The sequence below is a fragment of the Stegodyphus dumicola genome, chromosome 4, assembly GCF_044657685.1.
Source record: "Stegodyphus dumicola isolate Sdum_Otavi_A_Nest chromosome 4, ASM4465768v1".
In the NCBI taxonomy this organism is placed as follows: Eukaryota; Metazoa; Arthropoda; class Arachnida; order Araneae; family Eresidae; genus Stegodyphus; species Stegodyphus dumicola.
Window position 1 is genome coordinate 242,838,075 of NC_140771.1, and position 16,350 is coordinate 242,854,424.

Below are 16,350 nucleotides of genomic sequence, written 5' to 3' on the forward strand. Positions count from 1 at the left end.
TAATAAAAATGCCATAAACATTTCTTTAAAATACGCAGAATATCGTTTAGAAAATATTTTTCCCTCAAAACAGGGGAATAAAGAGTACTGCTAGGAGCTATGTAGTTCTTCACAGGCACAAAAAATGCATGCAGCCATTTCTGTATTTAAAACATTGCGCCCAATCACTGTTGCTTAGAAAATATAAGGATTATGAAAAAAGTAATTTCATAATAATTATATATAATAATAAAACAAAATGTATGAAGGATGTTGTTGTTGCATCATTTTGATAATTTGATGTTGTGAGAAATATTAGTCGTTAAGTGGAATGTTAGTCGCTGCATGAGACAAGCGTTGCGACTCCCAATTTTTCTCCTCACCTTTTCCTTTCATAACTGAACCCCCTTTTACAGGCCACCATGCTACGCAAAATTAAAATGAAACGGAGAAACACTGAGCCAGTCTTGGGCCCGGGGAGCAGCGAAAAATCCACAGACGAGTGAGGACAACTACAACAGCATGACGAATACTAGGCTAGACCATTCACAGACAGGGACTTCTCACCCTTTGGCAAGGATTAAATGCAACACTGATGCTTAAGAAAAAGCATAGTCTTAAATCTTCAGCCAGTGTTGAGACCAATTTAGCGGCATTCGGTCTAAACTTTTGTTTCGAGTACTTTTGTTTACTTGCTTTCTCAACTTCTTGTAAGTCTTGAGAGAAGTGAGTAGAAGGTTTATATGCACTTCAGTTGTTGAGTATACGAAAATATGCTTTGAAATGACATGTACTTAAGATTGTTCATCATATTACTGCTTCTTAAACCTAGTCCATTTCATCCACATCTCTATTAGCACTTCAGCACCATTTCCCCCATAATATGTTTAAATTTAAATGTCATATGTGCTTATGCTGCAAGAAATCCTGTTTGTCTTTGGATAAACCTTCGTGATAACATGCAAAGCCACAGGTCATTGATAAAGACTTTCAAGGACACAAAATGTGTCATTAAGAAAATTAAAGTGATATTCGATAATAAAATAATAATGCAAATTTAAAGTGCAGAAAATACAAAACCAAGTAATTGATGCAAATGTTCTTTACAATAGCTAATCAGAAAATTAAAGAAACCTTTTCAAAAATGTAAAACTTTACCCTCATATTGTTGTGGAAAAACTTAACAAGATTATAATGAAACAGATGGCACTCTTTGTGGAGTGTTTAATTTTATCTAACATAGTAAATGTGTGTTTTCTCTGCAAGGCTACCATGTTAAAGAAGAGCAAGGGGAAAATGAAGAGACGGAATACAGAACCCAGCATGGTAGTGTCACCGATGGAAATAAGTCAAGATGTGCCAAGTAGTTCTGGACCATTTTAAGACAGGAAAACACAAAAGTAGAAAATTTAACAAAACACAAAAACACTACTTGGTGTGTAGGCCACAAAATATGAATTAATGGTTATATGTTGCTGAAATTTATAAATGGTTTTGTAAGTGCTTACGGGATATGCAATCTATTTAGAAAATTGTAGAAAATATAGATAAGCAAATATATGTTTCCCTTGTTAAAATAAGCAAATTGTGCAGAAAATGAATTGCTATATTAAAGTATTTACTGCATATATGTTTAATGCAGAAAACAGACAGATGTCCGAGAAGGAAAACTAAGGTTGTTTCCACTGGTTTGCATTTGCTTATACTGCAAGGTTGAGAGTAATAAATATGTTAAGCATAATAAAGAATTTTATACAAATGAATTAAATTTTAAAACTATATTTTCTTAAGCTGTAGGGCGAAAAACTTCGATTAAGTAGCACCTCACATTATAATCCTCATACATTATCGTGAATGTTTAATTAAAAACAAAACAGAATATTCTTTGACAAAAATATGAAAACATTATATAAAGCAAAATATAAATTTTTAACACTTATTTAATCTAATTAAATCTACACTAAAATCTAAATTTTAGCACAATTTTCATTATTTAATATACTTATGCAAATAAGATATTTTTCGACTATACGAGGTACAACTGCATTTTAAGTGCTACCTTTTGACCCCAGAATTAAAACGTGTCAGCAAAATTCTAAGCTAAAGACTTGATAAATCTAGAGCTATTATTGTGCCATTAGAAGTATTATATAAAAACTAATCATATAAATATTAATATGTTACTAACATTATTACTAGAAAACTGTATCTAAAAATTATAGCAAATTGTATTAAAAAATACAAAGTTTTCTGAAATATATAAAAAAAATAAATTGAAATCTATTTCACAATATTTACCATTATACTTCGTCCACAGAAAATAAATTTTACAGGTGCTACATATTACACACATTTTGTCATATTCTCATTTGTGATGGATATTTTGAGCCTAATCAAGCATTTTTTAAAGTATAGTAAATTGTTTTTAGCGTGATTCGAAAATCAAAGTGATTTTTCTTTTTTTTCATTTTTGGCAAATCTGGAATTAGCATTGTATTTTTCTAAAAGTAGAAATAATGAAGCATAAACACTCACACAGCTTACATCAAAAAGTATGTAATAATATTTAGGAAGAAATGTACAGCTTCATAAAATTTTAATTTTGGAGAATCTTGTGAATTCTAATTAATATGTCTAATAACACAGTTCATAATACATTTAAAAATTTCATTAGTTTATTAAAATGCCATGATGAACAATATTTTTTAACTTGTTCATAACACTGAAGTTTTTAATTATAAATGTAAGCAATGGACATTTGATTATGCTGAAATATATTGCTTCCAAAATAAATATTAAATTTTAAAGTAATCTTTTTATCAGCAAAATGTGGTTTAAAAATATTTCAGTAAAACATATAATTAATTAATTTAATGCATTCTTTACATACAAGCCAGTACAGCTATTTAAATGTATATAAAAGTGTTCTAAAATGCTATCTTATTTTAAATGCTGAATGAACATTTATAAGCTTTATGATTATGCAAGCTTCACCACATCAGTATTTCTAGTACTGGAGCTCCATAGATATCCTATCAGTGCCAGTTGTAGGACTGACAAGAAATGATGAAAGCCCAATTGTTAATGTTAAAAGTGTTCCCTTTGACATGGCCATCAGTGTTTAGTCTTTGGTGAATGTCATCACTATAACCACCTAGATTTTATGTTCTCACACCTACATACTGAGCCATTAGATATAGCAGACATATTTAAGACTAAAATGTAGCCCTACAATTTACCTTTAATTAGACAAAATAAAATTAAATCTTCAAATTGAAATTAACACAAATTTTTAAGAATTTCAGAAATCAATTTATATGATGAATTTGATAAAACGTCCATAGATATGCATAGAATACTAATAAACATTTTACAAATAAAATTCCAGTGACTATGCATATATTAAATAGAACAACTTCGTTAAAAATTCTGAATGATAGATGGAAAAGAATGTTACATAAAATCACAGATTTCTGAGTTTATCTTGTAAATTTTAGCTTTAAATTTAAGACAATAACACAGCTATATCTTCTTAATTTGAAAATATAAGGAAAGTATTTAAAAAGAGAAAACTAGGCAGAGATTAAAAAAAAAAAAAAAAAAAAAAAAAAAAAAAAAAAACTAAATAAAAATGTGCAGGTTGCAGAAAATATGCCAAATTTTATCATAAAGAATAACATAATAAATTCTTAAGAATGCAGTTACAACAATGTGTAAGAATTTTACTGGAAGTTGAAAATTTAAGGCTTGTTTTAAATTTGATCCACCTAAAAGTTTGCTCAAGTCTCTGTTATGATATAATTGCTTAACAAAGCACTGATATTTCAATAATATATAAACTTAATCTATTGTAATACACATAAAAGGGAAAAAACCCACAAAGGATAACATCTTCGTCTGTGATTTCTACACTACATTCCAAGAACGTAAAACAAATTCCTATTTGAGATTCAAAATACACCAATAAATAATGAGATACTGTGAAGTAATAATTGTCATCTCTTAGCACGTCTAATTAATACATCTGTGTTTTAGTATAGATTAATCTATGGCTCAGGCTGTAGAGTTTTGTGGTGGGTTGCAGGTATGGACTCACAGAACAAATTTCTTTGATCATTAGCTAGGTCAGGTATAAATAATGCAACTCTAGTTAAATGTTTGTAAATTGATTGTTATCTGTACATGTATCTGATGTAATATTGTATATTTCTTGTACATACTTTAGAATAGTAGCACACAATATTTGTGATATAGGAGAAACTGATCATAGTATTACATTGAAAAAAGGTAAAACTTGTAACTAGATTTATTTCTGATAATAACAAGAAAAAATTGTGAAATATTTAAACAAATACTACAAATGTTGTAAGGGTAAATTTGTAGATATCTGTTACTTGCTTAGAAACCCTTGTTTAGTCAAAACTAAGGTAGATGGCAAATGTCGCAGCATATTTATTTATTATTTTTTTTGTTATGAAATATTACCTAGAACTATATGTGTTGAGTATTTTCTAATAAAAAGGAAAAAATATATATACACCTATAACAATATACATTTCAAACAAGGGATTCAGCTAATAGAAATTTTATATTGATTGAATGGGATAGCAATAAGCAGGAGTTTATAAGAATAATTTAAAATTCCAGAAACATTTAAAATATGCTTTGTATGGAGTGTAAAATTTACACTTATAAAAGTATCCTGTATCCATGAAAGTCCTTATACAGCTTTTATTTCTGCAACTGTTGGTCATAGACGTATCCCTCTGCTTATAAAAATGTTCCAAGTGATGCAACTATTTATATTTTGGCATCTTAAAGTTAATATATATAAATTAAAAAAAATATGAAATCAAACATTTTATATGCTCACATAGGAAACTTCTATACTCATTACAAAGAGTAAAATAGTGAAATTATGCTTCTCGTATCACGAAAAGGTGACCGCGCTATTTCATTTTAAAATTGCACATCATATTTAGGGTGACAGTGCATAAATTGAAGAGCAAATACTTCCACCTATACATAACTAAAAATAAAAGATCAGTTTAGAATAAGATTTCTGATGTTAAGAGATTAAATGACCAGCATTTCTTTGCATATTGTGTAAGGTTTTGATCGATAGTGTTTCTTTCATAAAAAGCGATTTTGTTCAAAGAATCTTTTAGAATTAATGCTTGCAAAAACACTGACAAGCTGAGTTTTGGCACATAGCCAACTCATACCATTTAGATAAATTAGAAATAAAAAATATTTCCAGTTCAGTTCTAAAGTAATAACATGAGAATGCTAATAATGTAACAGCAATTAGAAATTTAATAAATTACTAGTGAAAAATTTCTTTTAGCATATCATTTGTAACAAAATTATAAATAACAGAATGTTCACACAAGCAAATCACAAAAGATTATCATTGAATGACATTTAAAAGGGGAAAAAATCAACCTTGAATAATTCTAATTTATTTATTAACTGACTCTTCATAGCAAGCTGGTAATGTCACAAATATCCCAAATTTTGAAATAATTATTTTGTTCATTTTTTGTTATATGGAAGTCAAATTTTTTTATTTTGTTATTTATAATGAGTACATTTTCCCCCTAAATATAAGTAAGGATATAAGAAAACAAATTTTCAAAATTTCACAAATCTTTTTTTTTTAATTTAAAATGCCAAACATGAATATTTACACCATTTAAAACATTTTTTGCAACTGGAAATTGAAAGGTTATGTCCATGATCAATGATTACAAAAATAAAGGCTGAGTGTGGATTTTTGTAGACACAATACATAGAGAAAGGATTACACAAAAAAAGTTTAAAGATTCAGATGATACTTGCTATACTTTTCTTTAACATAACAATAATCTTTTAGACCTGAATCTGGTTACATGGGTTTTAAACATATGTTGATAAGCATAATAAATTTTATGCTGGTCTCAAATGAAAATAAAAAAAGGGCTATACAGCATTTTTCTATGCAAAATTTGTTGTTATCTATGTAGCATTACTACTATGCAAAATTTGAAGTATGCTGTAAGTATCAAATAAAAAATATTTTATAAAAAGATATATATACTTATGATTCTCTGACACTATGAATATATGAGAGTATTTAATACATGAATGTTGAAATTTTTGTGTTCAACAAAGAAATACGAAGCACAATATACCTAAAATATATCCACAGAATGGATGAAATGCTTACTCAGGATGTTATTTCGAACAAAGAAGCACATAAAATGAGCACACATTTGCATATTCTCTTAAAATATTAAAACAGGTTGTAATTTTTAATGTTAGAGAAACAGCGCTTTTCTGAATTATGGAAGTAAGGTCACTTTGTGTTTGCAAATACAAAATGATAAATAGAATGAATAAAAATATATTCAAATAATACATGTTTTCATTATTTTCTGATATATGTATATCTATATAATGCATATATAAATGTTTATGTTCTGTATGTGTGTAAGTTTTTGTTCTGTATGTGTACACACAAACAGGATGTCTCAAAATTATTTATACTACCTTAAAAACTTATATTCCATGAATAATACATACTGTCATCACATTTTTAAGCTAAGCAAATTTTTTTGTAATAAATCAGATTCATGAGTATGCAAAATGAATCTCATAATAAACGTCATTGCTTTAGAGGCTTTGAGCAAAGAATACTTTGAATATTTAAAATGAATTTGTTATTGTGAAGCATTTGTTCATCACTTAGCTTAAAAATGTGATAAGTGAAATTAAATTCATGAAAGATAAATTTTTAATATCTGCGTATACACAATTTTGAATATATATATTTATACGTACAAAATAAATGCTTATTAGATTTAGAATTTATTAAACCTTCAATTATTACTGCAAATTACATATATACCGCTTAAAGCGCATTGATGGTACATTGTATGAAATAAATTTACATGCAATAATAATTGATGAATTTTAATATTTTTCAAGATTATTTTGCACATATTCAGGTATGTCTTAATTGACTGTGTATCAGCATACAATGTATGTCATATTTTTTTTGGTATATCAATAAGTTTTTCATAGTTTCACTGGTTTGGTAATTACAGCACAAATGTATGACATATTTTCAAATTTTGAATGATGATTTTTTTAATGCATATATGATCATGCACACACCTTACTCAGTTCTTACTATAATTAAAAACTATGTGATTTTTACCTGCAATCCTGCCACAGTAAAAAGGCAGCTGCAACAGTTATGTGTCTTACAGTTTAAAAACTATATTCACCTCATTTAGTGTACTGCTCACTTTTCATAACATGTAAAAATAGCAAAGTTAGCCAAATGTATAAACAATCACTTATTTATAGTTTACGAAGGTTCAATGGCTTCTTGTGTTTTAACTCTATAAATGTGATGTTAAATTTAATTCTTATTTCATTTAAACTCTGATGCATGCATCTTTCTGCTAATATTTTAACTGTTACTCATTTAGAAGTATTCTCAATGAGATTTTGCATGCTAGAACTTGCGGAAGTTCCTGAAACAATTTATAAGAGCTGAAAGTTTATGTTGACAGTATGTATTGGATACAAACTGCATGATAAAATCATAGTGATAATGAAACTTTAATGTTTGGAGAATGGTTTTATTATTAATAAAGAGTGTAAAAAAAGAGCCTTGTCTTTTATTATTACATACATATATAAATCTTAACCAAATTTTACCATATTAAATGAAATAAAAATTGCATTTTAAAGAAAAATCTTTTATTCTATACTGAACTATGTAATGGAATTTTATTCAGAAAAAGTATACTTAGTTTTTTGTAAATATTAACTAATTTGAGTAAAATTGACATCATCCAGTTAATTATTACTGGAATCAAGAATATCTGTTTAAAACTCAGTTATTCGATCATAATTAAATATTAAATGCATTAAAAGGAATTTTAAATGCAGAATGTATACATATATATATATATATATTATGAGTAGTTGAGACTATCAATATCAAATATTAAATGATATTGATAGTCTAAACTATAAATAAAATTAAAATAAATTATGCTAATCAAATATTAAATGTATTAAATGAAAATTTAAATGCAGAATGTATATATATATACATTATGAGTAGTTTAGACTATTTTACAACCATTGGCATACAACTAAGCTGATTAGTAAAATGAATATTTATCAGTGTGAATAGTTACATAATATAGAATCAACATGATATTGTAGGTTGTCATATCTACATCTTGCTGCTAGACACATACAAATATTTTAAGGTTATCATTTTTTATGATATGTAAAGAATTTTGCAGAAAAGTATTGTTCTCTTTGCGATAAATATACTTTAAAAAGACAATAATAGGATATAAAAGAAAAGAAATTTTAACAGATTTAAATTGGACACATTTATAATTTATCAACAAACGGAAATAGACTCTATGCTGAATGCATGAAATTAGTTATAGTTCATCTAATTTTTAATGAACATCTAAACTTTCTTTATCTTACCTTTCTCATTTACTGTCAGAATCTAATTTTCTGGAGAAATCTTTGAATTATTAATTCACACATATTTCATTTACAGAAGACATGTATTGAAAATTAATGCTTAGCTTAAAAGATCTGCTATATGTTACATTTTCTAAAAGACTTCAGAAAATATATCAGAGATATTAATAACATAAGCATATAACACTTAATATAACATGTTTAAGACTTTAAATATTAAAAACTATAGATTGCATGATGAAAAATTATACCTTGATGCCGTTTCTAGTTTTATTATTACACCTTATATCAATTTCTTATGAAGTTTTCTTCAAAATTTCATGAATTCTAATAAATCAAAAATTCCTTGTATTATATGTAATGTTACCTGTAATTTTTTCATTAGAAATTTCTTTTAATTAGTACTATCATTCCACCTGTTCTGAGTGAATGCCTTATATTTAGGTGGTATTAAAAGTTATTTTAGCCTAGATCCTATACATGATTTCAGGCCCATAAATACAATCATTTAAATAATAATAAAAAAAATGAAAAATTATACAGTAAAAACGTAAGTGTTACATGTTTTGCTAGAGATTTACACAAATTAGCTATAGGATGGTAGTTATAAAAAGTACCTTCTTTTCACCAGTTTAACTTCAACTCACCCATTAAGAGTCAGAAGCCACAACTTAAACTGAAACAGTAAGTAAGACTTAATTTGAATTCAAACAGTAATGCAAAATTCTCTTATATTTATTTATTTAGAATTTTAGATTAGGTTACAATTAAAACAACATTCTGCAGTTCATAAGTTAAAATGAAAGTATTAGAAATAGAAATTAAATAGGATTTGTACAACAGAACTTTATTTGAGCCTTTATATTTTGGGCAACTTTTCAAAAGGTGAGTGAACAACTTATAGTAAGCTTGCTCACATACCTAATAATTTAAATCTTAAATTACGATTACAAGTATGGCAACAAAGTTTATAATTTTATCTGTTTGTGGAATTGGTAGACTAATCAAAATCTGCTGGTGACAGCTTTTGTTTTCCAAAGAAATTTTATAATTATATAGTATTTTCATTTGTTAATTCAAATGAAGATCTATTCTAGATTGCTCACATGTGGAAAGATTTTAAACTCATTCTAATACAATAAAGAGATTTTTCGTATTTTAAAGATAGATAGATTTTAAAGATATAGATACTAACTAACAGCATAAAGAAATTTCTAAATGTGTTCAGTCAAAGCACTTATTCTGTGGCTATAAACTGAAAAATTAAAACAAAAACCTCTGTTTAACATCATATACTACTAAATGGTTAATTGTTTTGTATTATGTAATTTAAAAAAAATATATTTACTGCATGCCCATTAAAGTAAAGCAAAGGGTATAACTTTTAGTATTTTTGCTCATAGAAATTTCAAAAGCTAAATATCTGATGGATTATGTCCTTTAAAAGCAACTCAGTTTAATTTTCAGTTTCGCTTCAAGTTTCTAGAATTTTGTAACCGTGGAAAATATACAGCCTTGCAAATTCGCTGTATTAAGAATAAAGAATCATGCAATTCCTAGAAAATGCTCAACCTTAAACTAGTTGGAATAACCAGTAACTCTCACTTTCATTAGTTGCTTTTGCTAATAAGATGTTATCAATTACTTCATAATTCACGGCTCTATTCCTAATAGCCATAATATCCTGATACTCAAAATGGTCAGGATCTTTTAGATAAGCAGAAATGTTTTTAAATTAAGAGTCCATTTATAATTCAGGTATGATATTTCTCGAGAATCAGGAATTTTTGCTAGACACTAAAACCAAAATAATAAAACATTCTCTGGAGTAGATAGTAATTAGATAGTTGATTAACATGGACAAAATCTAGCACATCCAATACCAGGAAAGCTGACTAAAGTGAAATATGGAAAATAAAGAATGCTACAGAACTTTTTTTTACTTTTTTATTAATTTACATGCCACTGCATTTTCATGGAAATAATCTGCATGTTATTTAGCCTGAATCCTGTATCTTATTTAGCCTGAATTTAAAACAAAACTTGGTTAACAAAATAGAACTAATAAAACTGATCACATACAGTCAACTCCTGACAGAAGAGAGAGTTTATTAACCAGACTTTATCTGAAAAAAAGGGGGTTGAATTTGTTAAATACAGAACAACAGAAAAATCACTATTGCAAACCATTGTAATAAAGTGACATTTCTACAAGAAATGCAAAAAGGATGAAGAAAATGAATGAGATCCTGTCTGTGGTGGCAGCTGATACTACAGTATTTAGAGATTGTTTTTATCCTCAACAGTATATAATTTAATTGTAGATAATTTAGAATATAAAAATGTTGTTAAATAATTCATTAAAAATTAACTGAGAAATCGCAAAAATAAATTGCGTATACAGCTATTAAACCTCTTTTTCCCACAGACTCCTAATAGCACAGATTAGATTTCAGGCTAACTTATTATAAAAATACAAGTATATAAACAAAAGCACTGTTTTATCTGTTTGGAGTGTGTTCTCATTTTGAATGAATTTAATTTATTATTGGAGCAAACAAACTCATTCTCTAAAGCAAACTTTTATAAAGGAAAGGAAAGTATAAATAGTATTTTTTAATATAATGGAGTATTCCTCTTTCCTGATCTTTTTTTGTCATATTAACCAAGTAAACAATGGACACCATGCCTTAGTGATTACTGTGGTTAATTTGGAGTCTAATCTACATTACTCAAAATTTACATTGTCAAATTATACAGATGATCAGTTAAAAAATATAGAAAGAAATGAAAAATAAGGACATATTTATTAGAATAAAGTTTTTAGTATATATTTACCAATAACAACAATGGTAGCACATTATAAGGTCATTATATTTTGTGCAATAATAAATTCAGATAACGCATTCTGAAGTCTGTTACACCCAGTTTATTGCCTTCTGTGCAAAAACAGCAGTAAGAACGCCTGCAGTAGCCCTCCCCCCCCAAAAAATGGCATATATTTGTTTTGTGGAAAGATACTTGTACACTCTCATTCTTTATAAAATATTTACAATAAAAAAATATAAAACAACTACTGAATCTGAAAGCTCGTCTTATCTACCTTAGCTCACACATGGTTTTTTTTATATTGCCATTTTTTCTACATTAATGTAACATTTCTTATTAGACAAAAAATTTAAAACACTTAATACATTATTTTACATTTGAAATAGAAACTTGATTTGGCATTCAGGTTCTTTACAAATATCGAAGTTGGAGGCAAAACATTTTATGTGGGCCCCCTTCATCCTCCATTTATTTTCTTTTCTTTTCTTTTCTTTTTTTTTTTTTTTTACTATAATAGATACAACTGATGCAAAACTGTATAAAATATTTTATGAAAGTACCAAATAATTTACTTTTTTTTGTTTGTCAAATGCTTTATAAAATTTAAGATTGAACATTTTAAACTAATTTCTTTTTTCCCTGGAAAAACCTCGGATAAAAAGCAGGATCTAACAAATTCTTAGTGAAGTTATTAAAAATCTTAAATTAATTAGATTGCCTATTTAATACAAAAATAATGCAATTAAATTTCTCATCAGTTTAACAACTATGAACTCTTATTTAGATTTTTAAAATTGGCAACAGCTTGTTATCTTTACTTTCTTTCCAAATATAGAGCTCATGTTTGTGGCATAATAGTTATATTTTTCCCATAATAAATGTTTTATTATGCTTATTAAGAGTTCCTACTCATCGTGTAGGAAAACTTCTGGTTTAATACTCATATTCACATAATACTACAAGCTTCAAATTTAATGGGCAGATGACAATAAGAAATGGCTGTGCAGATTTAATTTTATTTTACAAAACAAGGTTTTGTTAAATAGCATCAGTTGCTAATGAAAGTGCAAGATAATTATTCTAATGTCTAATTTTTTAAAACATAAAAAAAACTAAAATATGAATTTTTTTATTTTATTCCTGCTTCTAATTATATAAAGCTTACAGATAAATTATTTAAAATGTTACATATTTTAAATATTACAGAAGGATTTGAACACCCTGAAAGACGAGGCCTGGGATATATTCCCATTTTTCCTTTGCATAAATTAAGCCCAGTTGGTACTAGAAGAAAAGTATGGTACGATCACTATTCAGACAAAAAAAAAAAAAAATCTGAAGTTTTGAAAAAATGGTATCAATAACTAAGTTTTCAGAATTTTTTTTCAAATGAAAAAAGGATATAGACAATGATAGTGATTACATAGCTTAATTTTCAGTGCTCTGCTTAAGATGTTACTTTAAAGTTGAGCTATAACAATGACTGAACTTTTGAAATGATCTAATATACAGCATCTTTATACAATATTTCTAAATGCATAGAATTAAAAAAAGTTTACATTTCGTAAATTTTAAAAACATTTTAAACAAAAAAGAAATTTGTATGAAATATAACTTTCAGAGAGAAAATATGCTTTCAAATAAATGTATGTTTATTTCCATTGAATATAAAGAAACTTCTAGAAAATTTATGAAGACATTTTATCAATCCATTGCAGTTGCTATAAAAATATATTTATGTACAAATATTCATAAAATCTCCAATAATCTTACAATTGAAATAACAAAATATAAAAATGTTCAGCAAAAGAAAATATATTATAACAAGGCTAACAATCTTATTCAATTTTCTGAAATACTCATACAAAATGCTGAAATATTTCTTTGCTAACGATCATAACGAAGAAGTTAATTACTTGTGTTAAACAGGATGCCAGTTTGGAGCACGTTTTTCAAAAAATGCTTTAATACCTTCTATAGCTTCTTTATTTGCTAAGTTCTGCACCATTATTTGAGACCCCAACCTATACATGCAAATAAAAATAAATTAAAAAAAAATTAATGCTTTCTAATATTTATTACTTAGTAATTAATTTAATATTACATCGGTAAAAAAAAGATCAGAAATATGTTTCACTTAAATTTATTATTTTCACTTAATTATGTTAAATGTAAAACTGTAGGTTTTTTGGTGCCCACAATTATGCCTACATCTATAAAAGCACTGGTGAATGAAATTATCTAAGGTGATACATTGAATCAACACATGCATTCAAAAGTGGAAAATTATATATAAATGCCTATGATATAAAACTATAATGTGAAAGAAATAAAATTAAAAAATAAAATCAAATCTTAAAGCTTTCAGATTTTATATTATGCCCAAAAGAGCATTTTTTAATGTTTTGTGTGTTACCTTTATTTATAAAACATCATGTTCTTTGCACTTAAAACACATAAAATTCAATTCAACAGCAATATCACAAAATATTTAAAAACAGCATATTGTTAGAATTTCTAATACACAGTCTCGCACGCTGGGCATAAAAATGTTTTTTTTTTTTCTGTATGGTGTTGTCTGCTTGCTTTGAAATGATTGAGTTTGCTAATTAAAAATTCGTTAAAGTTTTATAAAATTTTAAATAGATAATAAGACAAATTCAGAATTTAAAATTCAGGCTTCTAAATGCCCAGGTTCAGTTGGAGGACTACTTTATTCAAAATTTGATGTCTCTAGGTACCATTATTTTTTCACAATGCAAGAAACATTCATGCATTCATATGGATTCTTCATTATTTAGTTTCTTTAAATATAATATTTGGCGACAACAGTTTAAAAAGTGAATCTATGCAACATGCCTTTTTGAAATTAATAGCCCTTCTGTGCTAATGCCCTTTGAAATAATATATGACAATGAAATGTTAGGAAAAGTAATGCAGATTTCTGACATTATTATGAAATTACATTTCCTTTTAACAGGAAATGTAATTTCTTCTGCTTTGTAAAAATGTAGCACAATGCAATTTCATCTTTTCAGTAAGATGGTAATGAAGTCTGGTGAAGTAATTTCAGTCCTCCACTTATACGGCCATTAATGCACTTTTCTTAAGCAACTGTTCTTTGTATGTTTCTAGCAGTTTTCTAAAATTCAGATCAGATTTGGCCACCAGTTTATTAGTTGAAGGATTTCAGTTTTAAGAAATCCATTTACTAAGTTTGTTCATTAGAAACATATGTTGTTAAACACAGAAAGAAAATTCAGACACATAAGCACTTCTAAACACTATATATTCTACCAACTAATAAGAGTGTAAGATCTTGTCCTCTTCGCTACTATAAGGTTAAAATGATATTACTAGGAAACCTGGCAAATTCTTGCACAGGTGTGAATAATACCAGCACAGAAGAAGAAGAAAATAAACCTTTATTCATCAAATTCTTAACACAAATGCACGTGCTTTGTGATTACAATAATATGATTTTATTTCAGACAAAGACAAATCGGATATGATAATAATTAAGTTTAACCATTCCATGAAAAACAGATCAAATTTATTTGTCATTTCATGAAATGTCATTATTTTAATGCATATAAAAATAATACAGTACAAAGTCCGTGATCCGGACTCGTCGGGACTTCGGCGATTCCGGATTTTAGATCATCAATTTAAATCTGGTAAGATGGCATACAGAAATTATACAATAAAAAATATGAAACCGTAATTTATGAAATACAGAGCAATTATGATCTAAAGAATATCAAAATTTACAAAAAAAAAAAAAAAAAAAAAAAGGCTTAATATTTATTTGTTCACTTTATTAAACATTTCTTTTAATGTAAGTTGCTTAGTATTTTGTGCTAATACTTTCTCTTTAATTCTCTCTTCTAGAAACAGACATAATTTCTTGTTCAGTTACAAAGTTCCACTGTCCAAATCCTGTAATTGCCATGTCGAGAATACCGACTAACTTGTCAATCGAAATTTTTTCGTTTTCAATAACCTCTACGTCACTTTCTTCACTATCAGAAGCACGCATGTATAAATGCTTTACTGGCTTTACGTACATGAACAGCAGATGCACGCATCAAACACGCATATGTAAATGCATTACGAGCATAAGTTTGTGGATTTGAAGTCCGGATTATAGATCATTCCGGATAATGGACATCCGGATTACAGACTTTGTACTGTATTGAACAAACCTGTATTATTATTATAGAAAGAAGAAAAAAGATTTTCTGTCATAAATTAATACTTGCACTTTTTGTTGATGTTTTTAGACGTTAAAAAATGTATTTGAGGCAAACAAAAATTATTGTACATGTGCAACAATTTTATAGCTTTATTGTGGTTACTTTCTTCACTTTGGACACTTGCTTTCTACATTCATTACGTGGTAGCAAGGCAAACTCCAGTTGTAAGTTATACAGCTAACTAAAGTTGATACAAATAATTTAAAAGAAACTTTAAGGCAATGGATTCTACCGACATAAAGTCACAGTACTATATGAAAGCAGACTGAAAATATTTTGCTGCAAGTCTGTATAGTAGCAATTCAATTTCAAAGTTCACTATCTAAGCAAGTGATTATTTGATACCAACAAAGAATCAAATAAATTTCCTGAATAAGTATTATAATTAGTTCAAAGGGGCAATCTGCCCAGAGGGACTATTAATTTCAGTTTGGTATTTTGTGCCGATTCAATATAAATATCGGTTCACTATTCAAATTGCTGCCACCAAATATTAGAGCCCTGTATCATATATAACGAAATTAAATAATGAAGAATCTGCATAAATGTATGTATGTTTCTTGCACTGTGATAAAACAAGGGGTACCTAGAGCCATCAAATTTTGAATAATGTAACCTTCCAACAAATATGGGCATCTGAAAGCCCAAATTTGGAATTTGTTTTATTATTTAGTTCATATTTTGTAAAACTTCAGTGAATTTTTTATTAACAAACTCAACAATTTCAAAGCGAGTCATGGCAACACCGTACGAAAAAATAAATATTTTTATCTTCAGCACA

The 16,350-nt window shown here is 27.3% G+C and overlaps 2 protein-coding genes across 9 annotated transcripts in view; one reads left to right on the plus strand and one right to left on the minus strand.

The window, feature by feature from the left end:
• LOC118183390 (diacylglycerol kinase theta-like) overlaps positions 1-7,639 on the plus strand; it is a 232,510-nt gene extending 224,871 nt beyond the window's left edge. For 2 of the 3 annotated variants that reach the window (XM_085816146.1, XM_085816147.1), the window contains exon 21: positions 1,246-7,639. In XM_085816146.1, coding sequence (XP_085672272.1) covers positions 1,246-1,362 — 117 coding nt within the window. In that variant the 3' untranslated portion in view covers positions 1,363-7,639. The other variant, XM_085816148.1, reaches the window with a different exon arrangement.
• Positions 7,640-8,734: 1,095 nt separating this feature from the next.
• LOC118203257 (enoyl-CoA hydratase domain-containing protein 3, mitochondrial) overlaps positions 8,735-16,350 on the minus strand; it is a 54,152-nt gene continuing 46,536 nt past the window's right edge. For 4 of the 6 annotated variants that reach the window (XM_085816149.1, XM_035375527.2, XM_035375524.2 and 1 more), the window contains exon 9: positions 12,943-13,337. In XM_085816149.1, the coding sequence (XP_085672275.1) occupies positions 13,235-13,337 (103 nt within the window). In that variant the 3' untranslated portion in view covers positions 12,943-13,234. Of the gene's footprint in view, positions 9,161-9,208; positions 12,598-12,942; positions 13,338-16,350 lie in introns of those variants that run through there. The other 2 variants (XM_085816151.1, XM_085816150.1) reach the window with 2 other exon arrangements.